This window comes from Nannobrachium achirus (genome assembly GCF_963921795.1).
Source record: "Nannobrachium achirus genome assembly, contig: SCAFFOLD_321, whole genome shotgun sequence".
Lineage (NCBI taxonomy): Eukaryota > Metazoa > Chordata > Actinopteri > Myctophiformes > Myctophidae > Nannobrachium > Nannobrachium achirus.
In genome coordinates, this window is record NW_027664743.1 from 42,426 (window position 1) to 67,739 (window position 25,314).

General features: G+C 42.3%; 1 protein-coding gene across 6 annotated transcripts; it reads left to right on the plus strand.

Annotated features, from left to right (window-relative positions):
• Positions 1–2,917: 2,917 nt before the first annotated feature.
• Positions 2,918–25,314, plus strand: LOC308280821 (uncharacterized protein). 6 transcript variants are annotated; one of them, XM_080755137.1, is made up of 16 exons: positions 2,918–2,972; positions 5,405–5,535; positions 6,278–6,417; positions 8,304–8,381; positions 8,699–8,766; positions 11,815–11,918; positions 19,960–20,104; positions 20,754–20,917; positions 21,201–21,245; positions 21,953–22,064; positions 22,186–22,280; positions 22,459–22,602; positions 23,285–23,345; positions 23,431–23,559; positions 23,649–23,756; positions 24,290–25,314. In XM_080755137.1, the coding sequence occupies exons 8-16, from the start codon at positions 20,832–20,834 to the stop codon at positions 24,368–24,370; spliced, it is 861 nt and encodes a 286-aa protein (XP_080611263.1). In that variant the 5' UTR covers positions 2,918–2,972; positions 5,405–5,535; positions 6,278–6,417; positions 8,304–8,381; positions 8,699–8,766; positions 11,815–11,918; positions 19,960–20,104; positions 20,754–20,831; the 3' UTR covers positions 24,371–25,314. The 6 variants fall into 6 exon arrangements, with proteins under 6 accessions (XP_080611263.1, XP_080611265.1, XP_080611264.1 ...); XM_080755139.1 differs by having other exon boundaries at positions 2,918–2,940; XM_080755140.1 differs by lacking the exon at positions 2,918–2,972 and adding an exon at positions 3,043–3,058.

A 25,314-nucleotide genomic window follows, 5' to 3' on the forward strand; every position in this document is an offset into this window, starting at 1 on the left:
TAATCTAAGCTTGCTTTTTACTTCAGGATCAAATTAATCCATTTTTCCTTCATCCTGCAGTGGTGCTGAACCTGAGGTCAGGTCGCAAATTGACCTACTGGTCGAGGCTGCCCAAGGCCTGGGGCCAGTGGTGGATTCGGTGAGGCAGCTCACCGAATTTGCAAGACCCCACACCTACCTTCTCACCCCCCCCCAGAAGCGTGCAGTCTCGGAGACTTTAAAGTGCATGGTCTGCCAAGGTTTGTCAATCCCTTATTGTATTCTTGGACTTAAAGACATTTACACTAAAAGGATGGACATTGATGCTCATTAAAGAGATTCATGAGCTCACAACACATTGCTCCAGGACCCCTTGTGGTTTCATTTGTCAGCTATTTTCACGTGACAGAATCATTGTAAGCTGTAATGATAAATTATGTTTCAAATTGTGTTCAACAAAAGTCTGCTTTGCGCCAAAATGGGTACACTTTTGCAGCCCTGTGTACCCAGTGGTTTTGTAGAATGCGTACCTAACACTATGACTGAACAATGTGGTGTTCTCTACTAACAGCACTGAGTTAGAAATTGGTAATGGGAATATTAGATTGATTGAATATTAGATTGATCTCCTGATGTCAAATGCTTGACTCTTGCAGATTCCATGAGGCACCCTGTGGTGTGCTCACTGTGCCGCAGCCTTGTGGGGTGCAGGACCTGCGTGGAGCGGTGGGCCACCGAGGGAAATCCTGCAGACATATGTCCCAAATGCCGTCAGCCAGGCCTCCAGGCACGGATCTTCGAAATCACTGGACTGGAGGACATTTTTGCGATCCACAGGGATAATGTCGCTGAGTAGGGTGCAGGCCCACTGACCTATCCCTGTGGATCACAAAAATGTCCTCCAGTTCCGGAAGGACCCCCCCCCCCCCCCACCCCACCCCACCCCACCCCAGATTTTTTTTTTTTTTTTTTTAATTTTTTCAATTTGGGACTTGACCTCAGCCATTTTTTGGGCCCCCATAGCCTGTGCACATCACGCCCTGACCTCAGGCATAATTTTTTTGGGCCCGTCGCCCTTCTTTGGCCCCCCATAGCCTGTGCACATCACGCCCTGACCTCAGGCATAGTTTTTTTGGGCCCACCGCCCTTCTTTGGCCCCCCATAGCCTGTGCACATCACGCCCTGACCTCAGGCATAATTTTTTTTGGGCCCACCGCCCTTATTTGGCCCCCCATAGCCTGTGCACATCACGCCCTGACCTCAGGCATAATTCTTTTGGGCCCATCGCCCTTTGGCCCCCCCATAGCCTGTGCACATCACGCCCTGACCTCAGGCATATTTCTTTTTTGGGCCCACTGCCCTTCTTTGGCCCCCAATAGCCCTGACCTCAGGCATAATTCTTTTTGGGCCCCACTGCCCTTCTTTGGCCCCCAATAGCCCTGACCTCAGGCATAATTCTTTTTGGGCCCCACTGCCCTTCTTTGGCCCCCAATAGCCATGACCTTCTTTGGCCCCCAATAGCCTGTGCCCTGACCTCAGCCATAATTTTTTTTGGGCCCCACCAGATTTTGTTTGTTGAGAAAATAAAAAAAATGTTTATGACACTTTCATTGTACTTGTCTGTTTCTTTGAAATGCAAGGAGTGTTTATTTATTCACTGAATTCAGAGTAAATGCTTTTCTTGGATTAATTTACTTGTTTAATAGCCTAATACAGCATATAAAGGTAATGTCTTTAGCACTGTTCAGTAAAGCAAGTTTACACCTAGTATCTTGTTGAATACCACAATGGTTTGAAGTATTATGCTGTGATTTTTAAAGTAGTAGTTCACCACTTTTCCAGGAGTAGTTCACCACTTTTCAACCTGTCTTCATATAATAGATTCTGACTAATGTTCATTTTTATTTTCTATTCAGTCTGGGTCTCATAGGAGAGCTGTCAAATCCTTCCTACCGGTGACCAAAAATATTAAATGATATTTTTGAAAAAAAATAAATATATATATATATATATATATATATATATATATATATATATATAATATTATCACGAGAACAATGGCTTCCACTTTAACATTGCACATTTTTCAGGAATAGAAAGCCTGCAGTTTCTATTAGCTTGCATTTCCCATTGATGTCACCGGTAGGAAGGATTTGACCCACCCACAGCTCTCCTATGAGACCCAAACTGAGTAGAAAAAAATTGTGATATTTTATCATGAACATTAGTGAGGACCTATTATATGAAGATTGGTTGAAAAGTGGTGGAGTGCCCCTTTAAGCAAATTACCGTACTGTAAAATGAAGAGTAAACACAACTGTCTACGTTTTTGTGTTCAAAATTAAACTTCACATTGAGCCTTAGAGACCCATTAGACAGCAGGTCTAAATGTAGACCAAAATGAGATAAAACAACTAATATAGAAGTTGAATTTTAATACACAATACCCACACAATATTGATATTAAAATGAGTTTCATTTTAATATCCAAATGTTTTCAAATGATTTGAAAAAGCATTGCTCCATTTCATCATCCATAAAAATATTTTGAGCAGTTTAAGGCTCTATATTAAAACAACACTCATATACAATACAATAGAATTAGGCTATAACAAGGTTAAAACTGGGACATAGTGTGTTATTATGAGCTGTAGGTTTTAACAAGCTGAAAGAGACCATGATGGAAGAGCTGCTGGAGGTGGGAATTGAAGAGATTTTAATCAGTGCAGCAGAAGATAATGCGGGCAGAGGCACAGTGATTAGATTTATTGAAGAATCTTGTTTGTGGGATATAATATAATTCGAGAAACAGAAGAGGGCGGTAATGCAACTACTAAAGATGCCAACCGCCAGAAAACCTCACAAAGAAGAACGATCCAATAGAATCTTGGTAGTAATGTGACGTGTATGGTCATGTGACACATCCGTTGTTGCAAGATGGCGGACTACGCAGATACAGCTGTAAAGTATTTTCCGGAGATATTCAGATAAATGTATATCTTTGTTGAAATTTAACTTTTATCACAACACAAAAGTGTCTCGTTACCAGGTTATTAATCTACTGTACAATCATAGTTTAGTAAGTAAATCATAGTTTAAAATAACGTGGTTAAACTTTGATATAAAAATAGGCTAATGTTGGGGTGCTAAATAATGATGTATATAGGCCTAATAAGTCCTACTGTGTTGTTTTTATACTAACGCTATGTTTAGATATGACTATGAGATAATATGGGTTGTGACATGTGAAGGATACAGTTCACAAAGCTCACAAAAGAAAGTACCTACTGCGCACATGCTTAAAATAGAAGCTAACCTTGTCATTTTACATGATGCTAAACACAAACCTACTTTGTTATTATGCAATCTCTAGCGAGACCTGTCTTACTGTAACTTCATCGAATAACCTTGTATGGATATTTATACTTGTTTGATCTGTGTAATTACATGTGCAGTATACTAATAGATTATGTTACGATGTTAATGTTAACGTGTGTAATTTGTGAAGAACCTTAAACTATGCCGACGAGACTTCAGGGTTCATACGATTTTTTATGGAAAATTAATTTTATTAGAATAATTTTCAGGAATACATGAGTATGGGAAAAGAAAGCATGTTAAACTAGAAGCATTGCATAGGAAAATGTACAGATTCATGACGGTACAGTTCACTGGTTCAAGGTCTACTAAAAGGAGATCTATGAAAAGACTAAGCTTATTTCAACAGGAAACCATTTAAGTATCTCATATAACATTGAATGACAGACAAATAGAACACAGTAGTCTACTATGCGTGTAGAAATTCTCTATATTCATAAGCTGCGTTCATGATTGAAGTCATTTTGTTCAAAATGGACCAATCTTGCAAACTTTGGAAGCCAATGTTAGACAATTAGGATGGAATATGAAATATCGGACAGATCTGTCTTGATCAAATGACTATAGGGATACTGTATACTGATTTGCATGATTTTTGATAAATGCAAATAATAGGAAAACATGTGTTTTACATAAGTCGGCCTCCTGGTGGCACAATAAAAGGCAGATATGAAAAATGCAGGGCAAAGGTGTATCCTTTTTTTTACTGACTATACTACTGCATAGTACTGTGTTCTATTCGTCTGTCATTCAATGTTATATGAGATACTTTAATGGTTTCCTGTGGAAATAAGCTTAGTCTTTTCTAGGATCTCCTTTTATTAGATCTTGTACCAGTGAACTGTACTGTCATGAAACTGTACCTTTTGCTATGAAAACTTAAAGTCTTCAATCAATCAATCAATCAATCAATCAAAGCCTCTAGGGAGTGCATATACAAAGTTGTACACTGATCAGTGGAGGTAAAAACACAAATTGGCCTGTTATAGCGCCACCAAGTGGCATTTATTCCTTGGCCTATTGGGAATGAGCATGCACAATTTCATCAAAATCGAACACTGCATTCATGATTTGAGGACCAATCCTGCAAACTTTGGAAGGCAGTTTTAGCCAATCAGGATGGAATATGGAAAATCAGACAGATCCATGTCGATCATATGACTGTAGAGATACTCTCTACTGATTTGCGTGACCATTTTTGGACAAAATCTGTAGGAGTACTGGCAAAAGTTATTTTTGCCAAGATCGGCCTCCTGGTGGCGCTATAACAGGCCCATGTGACAGTGACCAGAGATTAGCTGGTAACAGACGGACACACACACACACACACACACACACACACACACACACACACACACACACACACACACACACACACACACAGCTATAGATATCTATAAATAATACCATCACTAATAAATCAGTTGATTTATATATTCTCAGATTTGTTCACACAGTATAAAAGGTGTTGGATTTGTGGATGTGGACATTTCTACCGGTATCAAGAATTGACAGAGGGGCTGCACAATGTTGATGACCACAATATCTTGTCACTGCACGTTTGTCTTTTCTTGAGACAGTCTGTCCATGTATTCAGCTATACACTCTGTAGATAAGCTATCTGGTCAGGGTAAAATTCAATTCCTATTGAAAATCTAATGATACTTTAGTACCCTGACCCTATCTCTTCTCTTGCCAACGTCCCCCACAAAGTACAAACTAGCAGCGCATTGATTTGATGGGAGCTTGTTTTATGTTTGGGTTAGGGTTAAGACATGATGAATCATCATGAATCATAAATCAATATGATTTAGTGATGATATGCTTTATGAAAGTATCATGTGCTGGCAGTGCATAAATGTAGAAATTAAGTTCTTCCTATTTGTCCCAAGCTCCTGTTTGGTGAACATCGATGTCAGTAGAAAAACATGACCGAAGTATATATTGGATACCTGATCGATGATCGGTTTTGATTGAAACATTGTGGCCTAATAAACTTCATGTTTCCGAACCTGTATTAAATGTCCTACTCATTGTGTGTTGAAAGGGACCGGTGAGATAAAGATCCACGTGACCAACAAACACAATCAGACCACCATCAGCTTTAAAGCCAACAGAAAGAGCCAGCCCTACATGTATGAGCAGCTACAAGACATCTTTATAGATGACGTCTGCCTGGTGAGAATGGCCATATTCTACATTGATATGCATATCACTGCACATTTAGTCACTGTCTGGCAGAAACTTTGTATCTCCTTATTTTCAAGAAAATTCCCTCATAAAATAAAATTAACCTGACTCCGCCAGATGGCAGTAGTGCATATACCGCACCACTACAATCTGGGATTGCTCGGGCAGACACGATGTAAGGGGCGGGCCATTTTTTTAAGTTCTTTAGCAGGTGATTGGATGGGGCCGTCTGTCTATCACAGTCTGGGAGTGGCAACTCCAACCTGTCTGCATGACGTCCAAGAGGGCGATAGCAAGAGGGTGCAAAAGACCAGTACTTCCCGTTTCTGCATGACGTAGGTGGATACCTTTTTAGGAGGCGGAAGCATGTTTGGAGTCTATTCATTTACAATGAGAGAGCTAACGTGAACACAGAGCAAAATAATAGTTCAGAAGCTATGCACTGAACTAAATATTGGACCAGATCATCACAAGCCTCATTATATTAACAAAATTGTCATGCTAAAGTGGCTTTTTTCAGCGACACAACAAAGGAGACAATCAACTTTATTATTGCTCTTTAGCTGTCCCAGCAACACACTCTCGCGGGATCTATAGCACCAGTAAACAGGACGTGCACTCCCACTTAGGAGTCAATTTGTAGGATTTGTGTACCATGTCGCACTCTAGTGGATCCAATGAGGATGAGCTATCTTCATTAATTAAATATCTTTGATGACGTTACACCCAGAATCCGCCTCCTGTGTTTCCATGTGGTCTGCAGTCAGACTCTATTGGCTCAGAGACGTCAGAGCCCGCCCGTAGCTGTCGCTGATTGGTCCGGCCGGGAACATTCCGATGACATCCACTCTCCCCGAGTGATTTTAGATGGTAAGCAGGGCGGTAGGCATTGCTGCCACCAGATGGCGGAGTCAGGTTATCAAAAAAACGTACAACCCTAGTTATGATAAAATAGTGTTCCAGAAAAGTAGTAGATATAGCGGGGTCCTCCCTATGATCCCCAGGTTCTATGTTCCCCACTTCTCCCCCAAAAAGGTAAAATGTTCTCCAGGTTCTATGTTCCCCACCCACCCTAGATGATGTGAGATAATGAAGCAAATTGATAAAAGCCCAAACAATAGGAACTTCAATTCTCCTACGGTCGCAGTTACAATGAAAAGCACCACCGGCTGTCTGACAGCCTGTCTGTCATTCACGTTACTTGACGTCACACTTTTGCCCTAGTCATATCTCTGCCACCGTTGGCCCTATCAGTGCCAAACAATGCACATACACTCTTTAGATGGCAAATTCTCACATGACCCTCCTCTAGACCCACCAGGGCTGAGGGAACATAGGGCTGAAGGAATATAAGGCTGAGGGAACATGGGGCTGAGGGAACATAGGGCTGAGGGAACATAGGGCTGAGGGAGCTTGAGCATGGACCCCAAACCTTTGAAGGCAGTGGTAGCCAATCAGGACGGAATATGGGAAATGGGACAGATCCATGTTGCTGACATGACTTTAGAGATATTGTGTACTGCTTTGTGTGATTGTATGGCCAAAATCTGTAGGAGCAAAACATCAAAAATCAGCCTGCAGTACACAATATCTCTAAGTCTTGTCAGCAACATGGATCTGTCCCATTTCCCATATTCCCTCCTGATTGGCTACCACTGCCTTCAAAGGTTTGTGTATGCACCTGACGGTCACTTATCTCTTGCTTAGGGAGTCACACTGGCATGGAGTCAAACTGTACCACGAGATGAGAAACAACCAAGACGTTTCCACCTCCAAACTTCAATGTTGAATGGCATATTTGGAAACCTATTTATTGGGGAATTGTTTATGCATTCAATACTTTTTTCCCCCCCACTTTTTATTGACACAGCGTATTTACGATCAAAAACTATATCGTTACACAATATACTGGAGGGAAATTCTATATCCTTAAAATCTACTGACAGTCCACATCCACCAAATTACCTTTTTATTCTTATTTTTTTTTTTACTAAACTGCAGTAGCATTCCGACGCAGGCATGCAAACACACACACACACACACACACACACACACACACACACACACACACACACACACACACACACACACACACACACACACACACACACACACACACACACACACACACACTCTTAAACAAGAAAAACTCAGTAAAACACTGCACATATCGTTTCCTCACATTCCTCACTGTTCGCTGCCATCAAAGTAGCTTACCTTTTGTGATTTTCTAGAAAAATATCCATCCATTATTTCCAACCACATTCTTTTGTAAAAGCCCTTACGGGCGCAGCCGTTCCAATGAACGAGGCCGCACCAGTCGTAGACATAGAAATAGAGAAACTAGATCCGGTGCTGAAAAAGGGACCAGAAAAGTGATCCCGCCGTCATTGTTGTTTATATATGCTCAAGATTTCAGAGTAGCGTTAACATTGTGCTGCTTATGCTGCACACACCCGCCCCAGCCCCCATCTGCTCAGACAGGCTCTGCCGGGGAAAAGAACAAACTCTCAGAATTGGGGAACGCTAGGGTTTGTGTGGTTCGGAAACCTTACCTTCAATTTGTACGTGGAAGAACCTGCAAAGGTGCATTTGCATGCGTTGGCTTGCCATATGCATATGAACCAGAGGAACATTGAACTGCAAATGGAGAATAAATATGTTCTCTTAACTAATGATGAACCTGATTGAAGAAGCTACATCGATTTTGAAATGAAAACAATGTTCTCTTATCCTTCTCTTGTCCTTCTCTTCAGGTTTGTTGAATGTAAAGATTGTGGACGGAAGATGCACCAGATAAGTGTTTTACCATACAACGTCATCTGGCCGTCTGGGTATGACAGTTTGAAGAATCACACAGTTAGAATGTAGGGCTCAACCAAATTGGGGGAAAAACTATATTGTGATAATTTATTGCTCTATGTCAACAGGACACTTGCAGAATATGTTGTGCATGGCATGTACTGGTAACCATTAAGTCATTCAATCATTGTTATTTATCAGATGGACGATTCTGTTGAAAACAGGTTTTCTTTTTCTATCTAGAATTTAAGGTGTCGATTTAAATTGACTATGTACATTGCTTTGTCAATGCTGAAATGATATATTTTGCAGCCCTATTGGAACGTATTCTCTCCTTGTCTCTTACTAGAATCATCTGTGACAATGGTTTGAAGAAGAGCGGTAAAACAAGGAAGGACAATACGTTTTCTGCCAAAAGTGAGTATGCTCCCTTAACATCCTACTGTAATTCCCACTTTTGCTTCTCTGGACTACTTTTCAGGGGCAGTTATTTTTTCTCCACTTAGCTTGTCCTGAATTATTCAGAAGTCAGTAGCTTAAAGCAGTTTTTTTAACGAACATTCAGGTAAACAAGAACCTAGTCTGAGTAACATAAACCACCCCAATAGAGACTGCATATTGTGGCTGTCGGGCTCATATTTTGTACCTCTTTAGTCTACTCTGTACTTGTACTGTATAGTTATAAATGGACTTATAGATCGTCTATTTTAGATGCCTTTAAAGATTTTTGAAAATCTACACCTATACTTGTTAAAGCATTGTAATTGGGATTGAAAGCTTCAGAATCTTACCTGACTTTCGCCAGATGGTGGCAGCATTGCGTATATAACGCTCTGCTTTACCATCTGGTCTTGCTCGGCCAGCGTTGATAACACTCGTAAAGTCCCGGGCCGGACCAATCAGCGGCAGCTATGGGCGGGCTCTGAGCGGCTCTGAGCCAATAGAGTCTGATTGCAGACCACGTGGAAACCCAGGAGGCGGATTCTGGGTGCAACGTCATGCAGACAGGCCAATATGAGTGGTTGGAGTTGGCACTCCCAGACTGTGATAGAAACGGCCACATCCAATCACCAGCTACAGAAATTCAAAAAATGGCCCGCCCCTTACATCGAATGTGTCCGAGAGAGCCCAGATGTAAGGCAGAGCGTTACGCACTGCTGCAACTATCTGGCGAAAGTCAGGTTATTCAGAATCCATATTGCATTCGAATGTTATGTAAGCCTGCCAAAACACAGAAGACAGACGTCTATTTCTTTCTACAATCTCCAGCCTATACGATACGGCCGCGGTGCTGAGAAATGCAAGCTTAATGCTAGATCAATTCATGGTTCAAAATTATTTGTAGGCTATTCTATAGCCTATTTGTAATTAACTCATTTAGTGCCTTTCGCGTGATGTCACGCGAAATTCCCTTTGATGTCACCAGTGCCGAATGCGCGATGTCACGCGAAAAGTAATATATTACTGTAACGGCGAGTATAAATACCGAGTATATGGCGGAAGCTCCGGAGGCGAAAATCGTCGCTGATTTGTCATCATCACGGCTCCACCAGCACAAAATAGTCATCCCATAACATTGAGGTGGACGGGGGATCTCATCTTAAATGTCCATTATCTCAAAACTACACTTTAGAAGCGAAGATGGAGGCAGATGCTCGCTTATATAACACATATATAAAAGCTCCAATGCAATCCAGCATGGCACCACGTAAACAACGATCGATTCCGGCGCACGACCCGATGACGTCAGACCGGAAGTAATCACCTCGTGGCCTTCTGGCCTTCAAAATAAGATAACGGGAGTGAATGGGGGCGGGGGGGGGGGGGCACTCTGGACATTTTAATCCGTTAAAGTCAGAGGCTTTTAATGAGTTAAGCTGTGTTGTGTGGGTTTTGATACAAGTCCGCTCTGGAGACAGGAGTAGTCTACAGGACGCGATGCGCTCGTGATGAAAGCTGGAATCTTTACCAACTCTTTTTACGGTGCTATAGCCTATTTTTTGTCTGATAGTTTCTCGTCGTAAAGTGTTTTACTGAGCAGCGAGCGAGTGGATGACCAGCATCCATCGGTAACGCGTGAAGAAAAAAAACAAGCCCACAATCCCACATGTGCAACACGTTGCATAAGCGATCCTTTCTGAACCTTATGTGACACACAAGGTTCACATGTGTTGTTTCACGAAGAATATTTCTTGTAACTTGTTAAATCCATTGGTGAGAGAAAAGGAGAGACGAACAGATGTGAGTCGCTGCTGCTTTAGCAAGCGACCAAGCATCCAGACAGTGTGGTTGCCATGTCTGCTAATTATAAGCGACTATGGTCTTGATTTCCGTAAAGTTGCTTGTTATATTGATCGTTTCTGGCTGCGTTTTATTTGTTGTGATCTTTTAGATCGGTAATTGCCAAGTAGCTGATGCGGCGATGCTTATAGTTTTAAATTGCTTGTGTGGCCTAGATAATATCACTTTTTGGGGCTTATTTTCGTACACCTGGTTGCTTATTTCTCTCGCAAAGTCTGGCAACACGGACTTATACCGCGACAATGCTGTAGTGAAAACGAGGTATTTTATGGCTATGCCAGCATTTTTGCTCATGTGAAAACACCCAAAAAACAAAACTCCCGGCAAGTTGAAAATGATTATGCTAATTATTTTGCAGGAAAAATTCCGGAACTGTAGTGAAAACATGCCTTTGGTTATGGGTGTGGAGGAGGGTATATAAGGACCTCTCCATGAACTCCTCACTCTCTCTGCTACTCTCCAGTTCTGTGTTGGGGTGCCACTTGGCCTGAGTGGGCCTAGCCCTTTTGTTTAGTTTTGCAATTTTATATACAACACGCATACAGCACACTCCACACATTCACACACTGCATGCATGACTGACTACTGACTTATTCACATCTCACTCCATTTCTTTTGATTATTGCATTAGTTCGTTATTTGTAGTCAAATAAACCTAAAACTTTAAATGTTTGATCATGTGTGGACCTTCTTTTGCCATGTAACCCTAGTACATGACAGTAGGGCAAAAGTGTTATGTGATGTGATGTGACGTGACGGACAAACAGACAGACTGACTGACAGCCGTTGGAGGTTTTGATAGTAACTGCAACCTGGCGGTCGCAATAATAGTAATGGAATCTTATGAAGTCAGTACTGTAAATGGGATGTGATTTTTTTTGTGTTTGACAAAGTTGTGTACTTCTGGACTGGTTACGGGGTCAGTCTCTCAAAACACCAGGCTGCCCTGCCACTGAATTATTTAACCACATTAAATAGTCGAATATAGTCGATCTACAAGCTCACTATACATTACAGTGTGACTGGCTGTGAGCCTGTAGATCGGTTGTCTTTGGCAAAGTGATTTGGTTTAGAGGGAAAACGTGGACCATGGTGGAACCCTAAGTACATAGGTTTTAAGTGATTAAAAACTGTAATGCTAACTACTCATCTGACCCTCTGCAGGCGGGTATACATATCAGTATTCACTTCTTCAGACCTCGGATGCTACGAACAGCAGTCTACCACAAGATTCTTATTGGATACATAGAATATGTCAAGAAACTCGGGTAAGTTTGGCTTTCTTGCTCCTCTTTCATCTCCTTTAAACAGTTCTTTCTGCTGTCCCCTCTATTGAGTGGCCTGTACCGTTGTTCACAATCCAATAGAATATCATAATTTTCTTTTTTTACTTTCCAACTCTGAATCAGTAAGTTGTTCTCATTGACATATCCCAGTAAACACTACCATATCAAAGTGTGATAGGGAGTTTTTCCATTATTCACTGTCTATGGACGGATCCAGGATTTCTCCACCTGCAACCTTATACGGAAACCGGGGTCGGTTCTCCATTCCGAAACCCCCCCATTTCGAAACCCCCCGTTTTCGAAACCCCCCGTTTTCGAAACCCCCCCTTTTCGAATTTTAATTTTCGGAAAGGTGGGGTTTCGAAATTGCAGTCGGGACCTCGCCATTCCGAAATTTTGAATTTGAGCAGATTATTCCACCTTAAGGTGAGCCAGAACGGCCGGAACCCCCGTCAACACTAGGGCTTTGCACATAAAGAGTGCTGCTGCATTATGGTCAGGGTACTAAAGTATCGTTAGATTTTCAATAGGAATTCAATTTTAAAAAATCATTTTTCTCTCAATTTTCTAATTTTCTAGCTCCCCATAAAATCAAATATTGGTTCATTTTTCCAATTTTCTAGCTTGCAAAAAAATCAGGAAAATGCTTCAATTTTTTAAATGTGTGATTCATATTTGTCATTATTTGATTTGGAACCGACAAAGGAAAAACATCTTTAAAAAAGTTATTTTTCATTTTTTTACCACATTACGAATATCAAAAAATTGACCAATTTTCCAATTTTCTAGCTTGCAAAAAAATCAGGAAAATGCTTCAATTTTTTAAATGTGTGATTCGTCTTTGTCATTATTTGATTTGGAACCGACAAAGGAAAAACATCTTGAAAAAGGTATTTCTTAATTTCTTACCCCATTACAACAATCAAAAAATGGGCCCATTTTTCCAATTTTCTAGCCCACAAAAAAATCAGGAAAATGCTTAAAATTTGCTCAATTTTTTGAATGTGTGATTCATATTTTGGCATTATTTGATTTGGAACCGACAAACAAAAAATAGGCCCATTATTCAATTTTCAAGTCCAGGAAAGAAATCGTCATCATGAATGTCACGTGACCACGTGTCAAGTCACATGGTACACAACTTCAAAATAAAAGCTGTAGGCTAGTCTAACATCCAACAAGTAATAGGATCAACATGCAGGCAGGCAGGGGGTCCATGAGGGGTTTACAAGGGGGTCCATGGCTGGTTCCCAAAGTGTGGTTTGGGGACCCCCAGGGTTTCTATGGCTGGTTCACAACAGCCTGGTACACGTACAGCCATGGCTGGTTCCCAAAGTGTGGTTCGGGGACCTCTGGAGGTCCATGACGGATTTCCAAGGGGGTCCATGGCTGGTTCTCAAAGTGTGGTTCGGGGACCTCTGGGGGTCCCTGAGGGGTTTCCAAGGGGGTCCATGGCTGGTTAGCAATAAGTGTGTTTAATTGCGACCGTAGTAGGTCGCAGTTACTTTTACACTCTCTACTATCCAAACCTCCACCAGCCGTCAGCCTGTCCTTCCCTCCGTCACGTCACTCGTCACACGTCACACTTTCCCCCTACTCATATCTCCGCCACCGTTGCCCCGATCCATGCCAAAATTTCCATACAAACTCCTTGCCTGCCAAACTACAACCTCGAAGGACCCCCGGAGCTCCAGGGACCCCCAGGTCCCTGGGGGACCCCCAGGTGTAAAAAATGACCCAAATGTGCAAAAAAGACCACCCCAACGGGGCTGCTCACAGGGAATTCCCGGGGACCACCGACTCCTGGTGCTCCAGAACGGATGCAAAAGTGGTGGCGCCCCCAGTGGAGGACCCCCTCCACTGCAGCTCACATAAAATGCCTTAACTCGGGCTAGGAGCGACCGGGAGAGCCGGGGCCGGTACCTATTCGTCCGCCTCGGCGGCGCGGAGACCCCACCTCTCATTTCTCATATGGCCCTCTTCTAGCGCCACCATGAGGCCGATTCTGCAAAACACATTTTTGGACACTGCTCCTAAAATTTTTGCCCTAAAATCACACAAATCGGTACACAGTATGTCTACACTCATGTCATCAACTTGGATCTGTCCCATATAGCGCCACCTTCAGGCCGATTTTTTAAAACACATTTTTGGACACTGCTCCTACAATCTTTGCCCTAAAATCACGCAAATCGCTACACAGTATGTCTACACTCATCTCATCAACATGGATCTGTCCCATATAGCGCCACCTTCAGGCCGATTTTTTAAAACACATTTTTGGACACTGCTCCTACAGATTTTGCCCTAAAATCACGCAAATCGCTACACAGAGACACTGCTCCTACATATTTTGCCCTAAAATCACGCAAATCGGTACACAGTATGTCTACACTCATCTCATCAACATGGATCTGTCCCATTTAGCGCCACCTTCAGGCCGATTTTTTTAAACACATTTTTGGACTCTGCAAAGCGTGATTTTAGGATGCCCTGATGGTGGCGCTATCTCGGACAGATCCATGCTGATGACATGAGTGTAGACATAATGTGTACCGCTTTACGTGATTTTAGGGCAGAATTTGTAGGAGCAGTGTCCAAAAAATTATGTGTTTTGCAAGAAGCGGCCTCATGGTGGCGCTAGAAGAGGGAGAAATGGGGTAGTGGTTTGGCAGCCAAAACCACTATGAGAAGGGCAAAAGTGTGACTGAAAGTCTGACTGACAGACTGACTGACAGACTGACAGCTGGTGGAGGTTTTGATAAGAATGCACTATTACACTATTTCACCTATTACACTACCAGTAAGACTCCCTAATCGGGAGATAAGCGACCGTTGGTCGCTTATCTCCACAAAAAGGCCAAAAGTTTGTTTTACCAAAATCGTCCTGATGGTGGCGCTGGATGGGACAGATGCGTTTTGATTACATGACTGTGCGATTTGTGTGATTTTAGGGCAAAATCTGTAGGAGCAGTGTCCAAAAATGTGTTTAAAAAAATCGGCCTGAAGGTGGCGCTAAATGGGACAGATCCATGTTGATGAGATGAGTGTAGACATACTGTCAACCGATTTGCGTGATTTTAGGGCAAAATATGTAGGAGCAGTGTCTCTGTGTAGCGATTTGCGTGATTTTAGGGCAAAATCTGTAGGAGCAGTGTCCAAAAATGTGTTTTAAAAAATCGGCCTGAAGGTGGCGCTATATGGGACAGATCCATGTTGATGAGATGAGTGTAGACATACTGTGTAGCGATTTGCGTGATTTTAGGGCAAAGATTGTAGGAGCAGTGTCCAAAAATGTGTTTTAAAAAATCGGCCTGAAGGTGGCGCTATATGGGACAGATCCAAGTTGATGACATGAGTGTAGACATACTGTGTACCGATTTGTGTGATTTTAGGGCAAAAATTTTAGGAGCAGTGTCCAAAAATGTGTTTTGCAGAATCGGCCTCATGGTGGCGCTAGAAGAGGGCCATATGAGAAATGAGAGGTGGGGTCTAGCCCGAGTTAAGGCATTTTATGTGAGCTGCAGTGGAGGGGGTCCTCCACTGGGGGCGCCACCACTTTTGCATCCGTTCTGGAGCACCAGGAGTCGGTGGTCCCCGGGAATTCCCTGTGAGCAGCCCCGTTGGGGTGGTCTTTTTTGCACATTTGGGTCATTTTTTACACCTGGGGGTCCCCCAGGGACCTGGGGGTCCCTGGAGCTCCGGGGGTCCTTCGAGGTTGTAGTTTGGCAGGCAAGGAGTTTGTATGGAAATTTTGGCATGGATCGGGGCAACGGTGGCGGAGATATGAGTAGGGGGAAAGTGTGACGTGTGACGAGTGACGTGACGGAGGGAAGGACAGGCTGACGGCTGGTGGAGGTTTGGATAGTAGAGAGTGTAAAAGTAACTGCGACCTACTACGGTCGCAATTAAACACACTTATTGCTAACCAGCCATGGACCCCCTTGGAAACCCCTCAGGGACCCCCAGAGGTCCCCGAACCACACTTTGAGAACCAGCCATGGACCCCCTTGGAAATCCGTCATGGACCTCCAGAGGTCCCCGAACCACACTTTGGGAACCAGCCATGGCTGTACGTGTACCAGGCTGTTGTGAACCAGCCATAGAAACCCTGGGGGTCCCCAAACCACACTTTGGGAACCAGCCATGGACCCCCTTGTAAACCCCTCATGGACCCCCTGCCTGCCTGCATGTTGATCCTATTACTTGTTGGATGTTAGACTAGCCTACAGCTTTTATTTTGAAGTTGTGTACCATGGGACTTGACACGTGGTCACGTGACATTCATGATGACGATTTCTTTCCTGGACTTGAAAATTGAATAATGGGCCTATTTTTTGTTTGTCGGTTCCAAATCAAATAATGCCAAAATATGAATCACACATTCAAAAAATTGAGCAAATTTTAAGCATTTTCCTGATTTTTTTGTGGGCTAGAAAATTGGAAAAATGGGCCCATTTTTTGATTGTTGTAATGGGGTAAGAAATTAAGAAATACCTTTTTCAAGATGTTTTTCCTTTGTCGGTTCCAAATCAAATAATGACAAAGACGAATCACACATTTAAAAAATTGAAGCATTTTCCTGATTTTTTTGCAAGCTAGAAAATTGGAAAATTGGTCCATTTTTTGATATTCGTAATGTGGTAAAAAAATGAAAAATAACTTTTTTAAAGATGTTTTTCCTTTGTCGGTTCCAAATCAAATAATGACAAATATGAATCACACATTTAAAAAATTGAAGCATTTTCCTGATTTTTTTGCAAGCTAGAAAATTGGAAAAATGAACCAATATTTGATTTTATGGGGAGCTAGAAAATTAGAAAATTGAGAGAAAAATGATTTTTTAAAATTGAATTCCTATTGAAAATCTAACGATACTTTAGTACCCTGACCCATTATATCCTATATTAATTATATTGACCTATAATTGCAACATATCGATAATAAAGTGAATAATATGAATGCCATATAGGCCTATTAATTATATGGACGTATAATATGCATGACGCACTGTGCGTCCTGTGCGTCTGGGAACACATTGCCAAAGGGCACCAAAAAATAAAAAAAGAAGAAGAAAAGGCCAAGCCGATCATCATCATAGATTCAGAGCCTAATAACTAATATGTAGGCCTACCGGTATTTGCTCCGCCTAAAAATAAACACGGAATGCATGCCAAAATATTGCGTGATGCCTGATCAATGGTTGTTGTGATAATCGATTTGGGTGCACGGTGGTCGCCCGCAGTAAGTGCACCTGCAGGCTGGCTGTGCTGCTCCTGCATTCATTATCATTATTCATTACTGTCTGAAAAGTCATCCAATAAACTGAATAAAGACTGTGAATTGTGAATAACCCTTTACCTACTGTCGCTGCCGGCCTGCCGCTGTGATGTGATGTGATGTGATGTGATGCATTTTGAAGGTCCATGAAGAAGTAATCCGTTATTTGGGGTGACGACAACCAGAATGCAGAATAGACTAGGCTATCATTAGTTGTCTGAGAATGTGCCACAATGGTTTAAATTATCTAATGTAACTTTGAGAAGCGCAGAGCTGGTCAGAGTCCATTCAGACCAGCTGTGGGACTGCTGCGCTAATTGGGTTGACTTGACTCGTTGACCCTATAGGCCTACTTGCGCTATTCGGTTTATTATTGAAAAATGGAAATGCAATGACAGTAGGCCTATTAATTCATTTATCTGTCTGTCTGTCTGTCTGTCTGTCTGTCTGTCTGTCTGTCTGTCTGTCTGTCTGTCTGTCTGACAGACAGACAGACAGACAGACAGACAGATTGATAATTTTCCCATTGCACACGAGAACGTGAAGTCAGTCAGTTCAGCACCGCAGGCAGCCCCTCATCACAGACAGCGTGTTAAAAGTGGTTGCACTTACGTATATGAGACAGAAATGGGCCTCTAATATTTGACAATTTGGCCAATGTTTAATTTGTCATGTTAGAAATGTGCAGATACTGCTCTATAGACGTAGACTTTGTTGGTTTGTTTACTGTTAAAATGGCGCATATTAAGTTAATCATCTGGGGACAAAATAATTATGTCCCAACCCACAGGTTGAGAACCACTGGTATAGCTCCCAGTTACCAATGGATCAATTAGCGCGGTCATTATTTGCTTTCAAGGAAAAACAAACAATAGATGTGTGAATTGCGCCGGTCATTAGCTCCTGCTGTGACATCAAACGAATATGGTCCACCAATTAAGGATCAAAGTGGTGATGTCTGGAGGTTTGTAGGTATGAGTGGAGTTTTTGGTGTGGGGATTCGACAAGAGATGACATCTGCTAATTAGACTACAGTCTAACAGCTGAAAAAGGGAACTGCCTGAACTTCATGACAACTAGGCCTATAACTACTTCCTAAACGTCAAGGATGTCCACAATTACAAGAGGGCGCTCCACTAATCACGTACAACCAATTTGACAGGCACTAAAACGTCTCCAATTCGTTCTCCTGCACGCTACCACGAAAATGTGGAACTCCCCAGATCGTGCATAGTTTATTTTGTGAGGAGTTGCTCAGAGAGTCAGATAAAAGGAAAGTGCCACTGGAGTGAGGAGAAATATTGTATGTATCCTATAGGCTATGCCTAAAATAGAATATTGCAGGCCAAATCGTGGCAAATGGAGACGTTTTACGCGCGGCGAAAGCCTGGTGATGCGAGGTTACGCGCGGAGCGGGCTGCGAGGAGAGAGTGATAGAACAGAGAGGGAGGGCGAGAGGAGAGACAGGGAGAGAGGAGAGATAGAGAGAGAGAGAGAGAGAGAGAGAGAGAGAGAGGCCGCCGCTGCAATCCATTTTGTGCCCGACTGCGCACTTTTTCTATGCACCACCCACATATCAAATTAATTAAACAGAGCAGGCATCACAACCATTGATCTGGCATCACGCATGCTTGCTTGCATGCATGCATGCATGCAGTGATTATTTTTAGGCAGCGAAAATATGAGTTATTATGATGATCATGATTATTTTTTCTTTTTCTCTCATTTTTTGGTGCACTTTGGCAGCGATGCCCGACGCACAGTGCGTGCGCGTAGAGAGAGAGAGAGAGAGAGTTATAGGCTATTCGGAATGGAGGGGTGCTATAGAAAAATAAATAACACCGCCATTTCGAACAATAAAGTCAATGTTCGAAAAGGCGGTGCTGTTTCCTTTCGGAATGGCGGGTCTTATATAACATTTGGACACACCGCCATTTCGAAGAATGGAATTCAATGGTCGGAATAGCGAGATTTCGGAAAGGCAACGTGCACCAACGGAAACCAAGTAATTTGTTCACCCTTTTATTTTGATTGATTTTGAACGAAGTCTTCTTTTCTCTTTTTTTTTGCATTGTCGGAAGATGAAAACCATTCTGTTTTCATGTCTGACGTTTCATATAAATGAGTCTAGACATGTTTTTCTTTGGCAAAGTATGACAGCAGAGAGTTTTGCGAGGGGTGACATAAGTTATTTGTAGCCTAAAATGCACCAGACGTTTTGAATGAATGTTTTCAGTCAGGGGTCCCTCTATCGAGATCTAATTGTTTCCGTGTGTTCCTCTGCCCAGGTATGCTATTGTAGATAAATATTAATGTTCCACAAGGATGAAGGATTTGAAGAGTTGACAAAGGTTTATTCAAAGAGGCAAGAAGTTGAACAGAATAACAGCATTACAGATCCTTTGAGGAGCAGGCCTCCTGGCCTCTCCTGTCAGCCCCTCTGGGCACAAGCCTCCCCTGTACCATTATCCTACAGTTCTTATAGTCCATTCTGACACAGATGCTATTATAAACATGTTCTTATAAGGATTGTGTACTAAAGATAAAGCAACATACAAATAGTTACATAGGGTGCAGATTTGCTGACAGTGTAAACAAGCAAGCATAGGTGGGGGAGAGAACTCAGCTGTTAGATTGACAGCTGCAGGTACATCTAAAAGAGTAAGTAGCCTTGTGAGATTCTTTAGACCACATACAGTACACTTATTTGTTACACTATAAATATTTCTACCACAATGCCCAGGGTCACATTTGGGCATGTCCGCCAAGTGAAGGAGACGACTACATCTTCCACTGCCACCCTGCCGACCAGAAGATCCGTATATCAGGAGTGGTACAGGAAGATGCTTGACAAGGCCTAGGCTGGGAGGATCCTGCACGACTACAAGGTAGAGATGACTGGCAAACCTTAATTAATGCCAAGTTTATAACCGTACGATGAAAATAGCCCATCTCCAAACTTGTAACTCGATTATTTTCGGTGTTGACCACGGTCGTATGACTAAGTATAATTCAGGCTTTATTTGTGCTTTCTTTGTCAAATTCTTTTTTTAATTTGGGATATACATGCAGCTCCCTTTCACATGGAAGATATTCATTTCCTACTTTTTACGTTAAATACCTGACTCAGATTGGGCCTTTGGGGGGTCGACTATGCATGACAGTAAGCTAAATTGGTTGTGTGAATTGACATTATCATGCGTCTTCTGCTGACCGTGATTACCCCAAGCACTGGGTGGGCGTTTTTGCAGGAACCAAAAAGTGGAAGAGCCAATCAGTGTCTGTCAATCAATGGGCCCTGAGAGCAGACCCATAGAGCATACTGATAACATGACCTTTTGATGCTGGTGATTTTCCTTCGCCTCCTCTTTGGGGGGAACCACAACAGGACTTTGATGGCCTTTCATAAAAAAAAACTGAACATATTCCCAGGTTGAACATTGCCAGTATTCCAGCTCTTTTTCCCAGAACACCCCAATTTTAACTTGTTTTAGAATAGTTGAATTGACCCCATTTATCTTTGGACTCCCTCCTCAGGACATCTTCAAGCAGGCAACAGAGGACCGTGTGACCAGCGCCAATGAGCTTCCCTATTTTGACGGTGATTCTGGCCCAATGTTTTGGAAAAAAGCATCAAGGAGTTGTAACAGGAGGAGGAGGAGCGCAAGGAGGAGAACACCGCCGCTTGTGAAACTCCTGAGGTCAGAACCGCAACTCTTGTTTAATTGTTTTCGAGCAGGAGGAGGTTGAAACTAAAGTTTTGTCATTTGAGCTGTAGTTGACACTGACTGGAAGGTGTCACTGGACAGGTTTGTGTTTGTTGTGGATGTCACAGTGATTGTTGAGCTGGGGACTGAGCTGAAAATGTAACTGTCCAGTGCATGTACTGTAAATGTGGTGTTTTTCACATGGGTCGCTTTTTGATGTTGATATGACTTCATTCTGAAGGTATGAAGTGATCCTATCGTTGTTGTTTTTTTACAGGCTGCCCTGTACATTGCCCTTGATGCCCAGTTTGATTACACAGTTGTAAGTAGATGTATTATATCTTCATCTTAAATTTTCTGTATCTTCATCTTTAATTTTCTGTACTGCACTAAACTGAACAACTGGTATTTAACAATGATTTCAGTATAACATGCCCCTATTGAGGAGGTGGTGGTGTGTGTTGCTGCTGGAAAACTACACCTTGGACAGGTCAGAATTCATTTAATTCAATAGAGGATGTCTCAATGACTGCAGCTATTTTCTCCCCCATGTGTGTGCGTGCGTGTGTGTGCGTGCGTGCGTGCGTGTGTGAGTGTGTGTGAATCTTTGCTTCTGCTTTTTTTCTGAGTCCAGTGAGGGTGAATTATGACTGCTGCCTTTATTTTTGTGAATCTTTAGCACTGACACCAGTGCCTTCTCTTTGCTGCATACTGCTTCTTTCCTTGTTCTCTGTCTCCTGTTGTTGTTATTCCCTATGATTCTGTCATTGTTTTGCTTATCGTCTATTGCACACAGCCATTTTTGGCTTAGTTGGATCTGGCCGGACTCATTCTCTGATGCATATTGTAGCTGTTGTTGACTTATTTATTGTGTTAAATGATGTAAGAATTTTCCCTTGGATTAATAAAATCACCTTCCTTACCTACCTAAAGTGCTATATGAAGAAACAAACTTGAACCTGCACATAACTGATTCACCATCCTGGTATTATTATTATTCCTTCTTTTTTTTTCTTCTTTTTTTTATAGTTACGGGAATGTCTTTGCCCACTGGTCCAAAGATTGTGAGGCGCTCCTCCAGGGCAAGCATCCTCCTGTCTTGAGACTTCAGCGAAAGAGAAAGCGTGAGGAGGACACTGAGGTAAGTTATCGGGTGGGGGGACACACAACAATGAGATGTATGATGTTATCTTAGTTGTTGTTTTCACAAGATTTAGTTATGCCACAAATGTGTAGAAATAATGCCACATTGACTTCTTCAGGCAACCATGACACAGAGGTCTACTGAACCCCGTGCATGCATGGCTGACATGTTGAGCGTCTGTGTATTCCAGACATGCAAAAGGACTGGAATAAGGTTGGTTAAGACCTAGTTATTTTAAGCAATAAACCAAACCTCAAACAAAGGCACATTTATTATGTTTTCGAGACGGTGACATGAGGGACATATTTATAGTAATTTGTATTGTTAATTCACTTCGACAGCACATTTGGTTCATTTAAAAAATAACATGTTAACATGTTTTTTATGTTAGACTTCTATACCCAGATGTGGAACCGGGGTGGGTGCAGTGCCACTTTTGCCACGGTTGGCTGCACAAAGCTTGTGCAGGCAATGGAATGGAAGAGGATGGCTCCTTTCACTGCGGATGCACAGATAACGCAGATAACAGCCCAAGGTAATATATGTTATTGTACAGTAGGTACAGTGTCTCTAGTAGTAAACACATTATAGCCAAAGCACAGAAAACAAAACAGATGTACACTTACAACAGCTTATTGACATACTTTAATGGCACTTCTTTATGATTCACACTGTGGCTATTTTACTTGGGAAGGTTTCTGTGGATGATGGAGAATAGGGGACAAAGTTGTTGGGTACCTCAAGCAATGTTGAAAATTGTCCAAATCCACTTATATTTAGTTGTGACCCCTAAGCCCTGTAAGCCCTTTTCTGGCTGGTCTGCTATTTATTAAACAATCCTCTTCTGTACCATGCATAGTAATTAATGCATACGAAACGGAGGGGGAGAGAGATTTAATCCGTTTTATCCGTTGGTCTCTCAGTCTTTCTCTCTGTCCGTACCCTTACGGCCAACACTCAATCCGACGGATTAAAACAAATAAAAATGTACGTACACATGAACTACCCTGCGAACCTTTGTCAATGTAGGCGCTGTGTAGTGTTTGGTCATTGGGAAGATGCATTTGGGTGACATCTAGTGGATACAGTATGTACATAGGCTTTACAGGGACCGTACAGAACTCTGCATATCGACGTAATTACCGCACCTTCTTTCTCACCCCCAAACGTACGCAAAATCAAATGTACGTAACAATAACTGGCTCTTTCCTCTGCAGGATCACAGAGGCTGTTGAGAAGGGAGGAGTTCTGACAGTTTTCTCCAAGGATCAGATCAAGGTAACTTTAAAATCAATTGTGCTGTTAGTTATTAAATTCTCTATCAATAATTACCATTTTCATCATTAACTGTCTTTTGTCTCAGAGCCTCCATGATGACCTGTTCAGCGGAAGGATCAGATCAAATAGGTTCTACCTATGGGAGAACCCTAACACCAACCTGAGGCTTAAACAGCTCTTAAAGCCAAGATGTCTGCCATTTAGTGAAAAGAGGGTAAATGGAAATTACATTTTGTCACATGTATTGAGTATGTACTTAACAATCAGTAAAAGTTGGATGATGCTTACTTCTCTTTTAAACAGTCATCTGAGCTGTTGGTGTTAATCGAGGAAGTGACTGGACTTGGAGGAAGAATCAGGGCAGGGGAGTTCAGACTACTGGACTTTGTTTTTGACGTCATGCTGCCAGTGGTAAGACAGCCAGTGTTGGTGGTACCTCATGCTAAACCTGGATGAGCATACTTTCATGGTGCACAGCTAAAAAAAGGTTTTGAGATTAATTTACAAGGGGGGAAATGGGGGGGAGGGGACTTATCAAACATGAGACCGAGAAACTGTTTCTATGTATGGGAGCATGAAAACAGGCTTTAGTATTACGTCTTGGAAGCTGTAAACAGTGCTTATAGTTCTCAAGCACAATGCCTAATTGTACACAACCGTTTGAAACCCATTTATTACTTATTTCAATACATAGTACACATTTCCTCCTGAACAATTTTTCAGGGTGGGCCACAAATCTTTTTTTTGCTTTAATCCTGGACAAGAAAAGTGGTGTAATTAAAGGTGTAGTGTGATCATCAATCTTTTATTCCTCTGGAAAGCAAAAGGCAAAAGACCAGTAACTTTTTACCCAGGGGTATTATTATGCTGTGCTGTTATGCTGTCCAGTATTGTCTTTGTGTTGTAACATGTGGTGATTGGATCATTTCTCAACTGTTTTTCAGATAGTCATCAAAATCTTGGAGGTCAAAAAGAGGATGAACCGGCTTCAGGCAGAGATGGTTATGGCCTGTGGGAAAATCTGAGGACAAGTGTTGCACCACCACACCCTGTTGTGTTTCAAATCGTATCCGTTGATTGGCTGGTTATAGCCTATAACTTAACCGACACAACGTATTTATAAACAGACTTGTGTGGATGACAGACAGAACATTAAGTGAAATCCTGATCAGCAACATGCTTTGAATTGTTTGTGCATTCTTCTATGCTGTGCTCACGTTGTGTCTGATGGTGTCAGCGAGCAAATGTTGGCAAAATGTGGTTTGCGGCCCCAACAGGAGCGGAATTGGGAAGGTCCTCGCACCAAGGAGCTCGTGCTCTTTTTCAAAACGTTGTATTCTTATTCTTATAGGCCTTCTCCTAAGAATAAAAGGCAAATAAGAACAGGTGATTATTGTTATTATTGTTTTTTGCACATGAGAGTGGTGATAACCCGCCCGCCCGTTGGCACATCACTACAAGGTTCAGTTGCTACTATGATTGTATAATGTTAATGAGGGATCCTCATCTTCTACACGCAGAAAGTGCGTGACCACAAACTCTGATGTTGGGCTGTCTCAGTTCTATGAGATATGACCAGAGGTCATGACCTGGAGCAGATTCTCACTCAGTACCACCTTTGTCAAACCTGCCTTTGAGGAGTTCTGTTTACCCACCAAGAAGTATGCAGATGTTATTATTCCAAGAGGAGTTGACAACATGGTGGCCTTCAACCTCATCGTTCAGCACATCAGGGACATTCTTAATGGTGACATCTGTAAGTGGCAGCGAGGGTCCCACGGCAACGGCCATGGACGGTCCATTTCAGAATGAAACGTCCAACCCCACTGGAAAGGGAGTAAGCCAAGCATTCGTCCCACTGAACCTGGGCGAGTGATCGCTGGGGCTTACTGATTGGTTGACTGGTGGGTTTGGGTCAGTGATTAGGTATATGTCCTACTTTCTTCAGCTCCTGTCTTCCACAGTCCAG